Here is a 2586-nt window from a genome sequence, read left to right as displayed (position 1 = left end):
TAAACTACTTTAAAATGGAAGCAGCTGATAGGTGGTCGTACCTTCTTGTTGATGCTTTGGGTTTATTTTCTTAAGTAGTTTTCTCACCAGATTAGTAGAGATGAAGTTAAATACTCCTGTACAGTTATTTCACTGCTTTTTAATAATGACTTAATTGTTTTATATTGCTTAACCAGCACAACGTAACTATTGTTCACATGCCTGGAAAGAGGCCCTTCGGTCAGAGTCTTGTGTACATCTACGTCAATGGACAGCAGAAGGTCTCTGCCCCACTTCGATTCCCTGCCATGAATGAAGTAAGTTAACCTTCTGAGTCATACCCCTGTCCTGATGAGCTCTCATAGAACAATGAGAACATGGTTGGCTTTTTTGATTTGGAAATTATGTAAGAGTTTAAGGTAGCTTCGCCTATTGCTAATAAGCTTCTGTTCAACTTTGGACAGTGTCCAGAGTGTCAATTTGGAGTATAACTAACAATTAATTAGTGCTTGTTTAGTCATCTCAGTTTAAAAACAAAACAAAAAACAGATTACCTTGATTAGATTGTGGGGTTTTCCCCCAACATAATTACTTGAACACACTGACATAATTTATGATGAGTAAATCATAATGAATCACATCCCTGCCAGTAGAATTGGTGTGACAGTACTCAATGAGGAATATTCCCTGTATCAGAGCATGTCCAGAGAAGGGCAACGAGGCTGGTGAGGGGTCTGGAGAACAAGTCTTATGAGGAGCAGCTGAGGGAACTGGGGTTGTTTAGCCTGGAGAAAAGGAGGCTCAGGGGAGACCTCATCGCTCTCCACAACTACCTGAAAGGAGGCTGTAGCGAGGTGGGTGTCGGTCTCTTCTCCCAAGTAACTAACAATATGACGAGAGGAAATGGCCTCAAGTTGCGCCAGGGGAGGTTTAGATTGGGCATGAGGAAAAATGTCTTTACTGAAAGAGTGGTTAAACATTGGAACAGGCTGCCCAGGGAAGTGGTTGAGTCACCATCCCTGGAGGTATTTAAAAGACATGTAGATGAGGCGCTTAGGGACATGGTTTAGTGGGCATGGTGGTGTTGGGTTGACAGTTGGACTTTATGATCTTAGAGGTCTTTTCCAACCTTAATGATTCTATGATTCTATGAATATTCAGCAGTAACTTTTTTTACTTGTATTTTCTGTATGTTCCCTTAATATGCTGATCTTATACCTACTTTGTTAGCTGGATAAGCAGTTTATGTGCAGTTATTCTAACCATTTCGAATGTGTGCACGTTTAGCCTGAAAAAACACACTAGCCATCAAAATGAGTATATGTTATATTTAGTTTTCTTTGTAAGCGTTGTCCATTCTTTTTATGGAACAAATCCCATTTAAACTGGGCTACAACACTGAACATTCTTCCCTCTTTTGTAAGTCCTAATTTGATATTTGTTAAATATGTTGAGCAAACACTTAAATTGGACATAGTCACAGTAAAATCAATATAACACTTAAAAAATGAGAGTAAATGTAATTTCCATTGTGAGATAAAACTGAATAAGCACTATAAGCATCAAGGTAGCTAAAAGTAGGGCAGGTAAGCTTCCCATGAGAGCATCTATTTGAGTGGAGTAACTGATATGAGAAGTGTACAGTAGCAGATATGCTGGGCTAGTATTTTGGAATAGAATCCAGAAAAGGGATGTTTACCAGGGTATCTGGAGCACCGTCCTTCCTGGCTTTGCTCCTGCCAGAGGTCACGCAACAGTTGAGGTGACCAAATTGCTCTTAATTGGAGAACGGGCACTCTCTGCTGTTGTGGCAGATATATGCTCTTTTTTTTGGCCTACTGTTCTGGATTGCTTCTTTTCCAGGGCACACCAGAACTTGTTGCTCTTGGTTTAATTTATTTAGTTCAGGTTTGCCAGAGATAGTGTTCAGATTTACTTTATAAACTGTGAAAAAAGGAGGTTAGATTTACAGTATGTGTTTTGTTTTCTTCCTTCCATGCATGACTCTCCAGTCTTTTACTTCTTGCTGCATTGGTTCAGCTGGTCAAAGAACAACAACTCCTCCTCCATCTCAGATACCAGATCCGCCTTTTTCCTCCCCTATTATGCCCCATCGGACATCACTTGGGGGCATTCTCTCTACAGGAAGTTGGGGTGGAATGCTTGGAAAACCAGAGCTCATCACCAAGATGATCTCAGCAGGGACTCAGGACAGTGAATGGGGATGTCCAACATCTTTGGAGGGCCAACTTGGATCAGTTATCATCTTTCATGAAGCACTGCAACCTCCTCAGGTGAAAGCATTATATTTAGCAGGTAAGTGGTGATTGTACTAATTTTAGTGGAATAAAAGGGATGAGTTATGGACAAGACTCCACTGAGCTTTGCTCTATGCAGACATATAATGAAGAAGTTACAATCCAGAAGAATTGCAGAGCTGACCTAAGTGAGAGGGCCTTATAACAAATAAGGTTAAAATGGAATGATAAGTATTTTATGAGGTTTTATTTAAAATGTTATGTTTGCATAAGATCATCTATTTATCATATGTACAGACCTGTCAAAATCAAAATGTTAGGTAATATTTTCACTTGTAAGCACTTAAAT

General features: G+C 39.7%; 1 protein-coding gene across 1 annotated transcript in view; it reads left to right on the top strand.

Annotated features, from left to right (window-relative positions):
* NBEAL1 (neurobeachin-like 1) overlaps positions 1-2586 on the top strand; it is a 94393-nt gene that overhangs the window by 46342 nt on the left and 45465 nt on the right. Inside the window, 2 exon segments of the mRNA XM_009332187.1 lie at positions 177-296; positions 1992-2295. Of these exon segments, the coding sequence (XP_009330462.1) occupies positions 177-296; positions 1992-2295 (424 nt within the window).

This window comes from Pygoscelis adeliae, unplaced genomic scaffold (assembly GCF_000699105.1).
Source record: "Pygoscelis adeliae isolate BGI_AS28 unplaced genomic scaffold, ASM69910v1 Scaffold160, whole genome shotgun sequence".
Classification (NCBI taxonomy): Eukaryota; Metazoa; Chordata; class Aves; order Sphenisciformes; family Spheniscidae; genus Pygoscelis; species Pygoscelis adeliae.
This window is presented reverse-complemented; position numbering and strand designations above follow the sequence as displayed.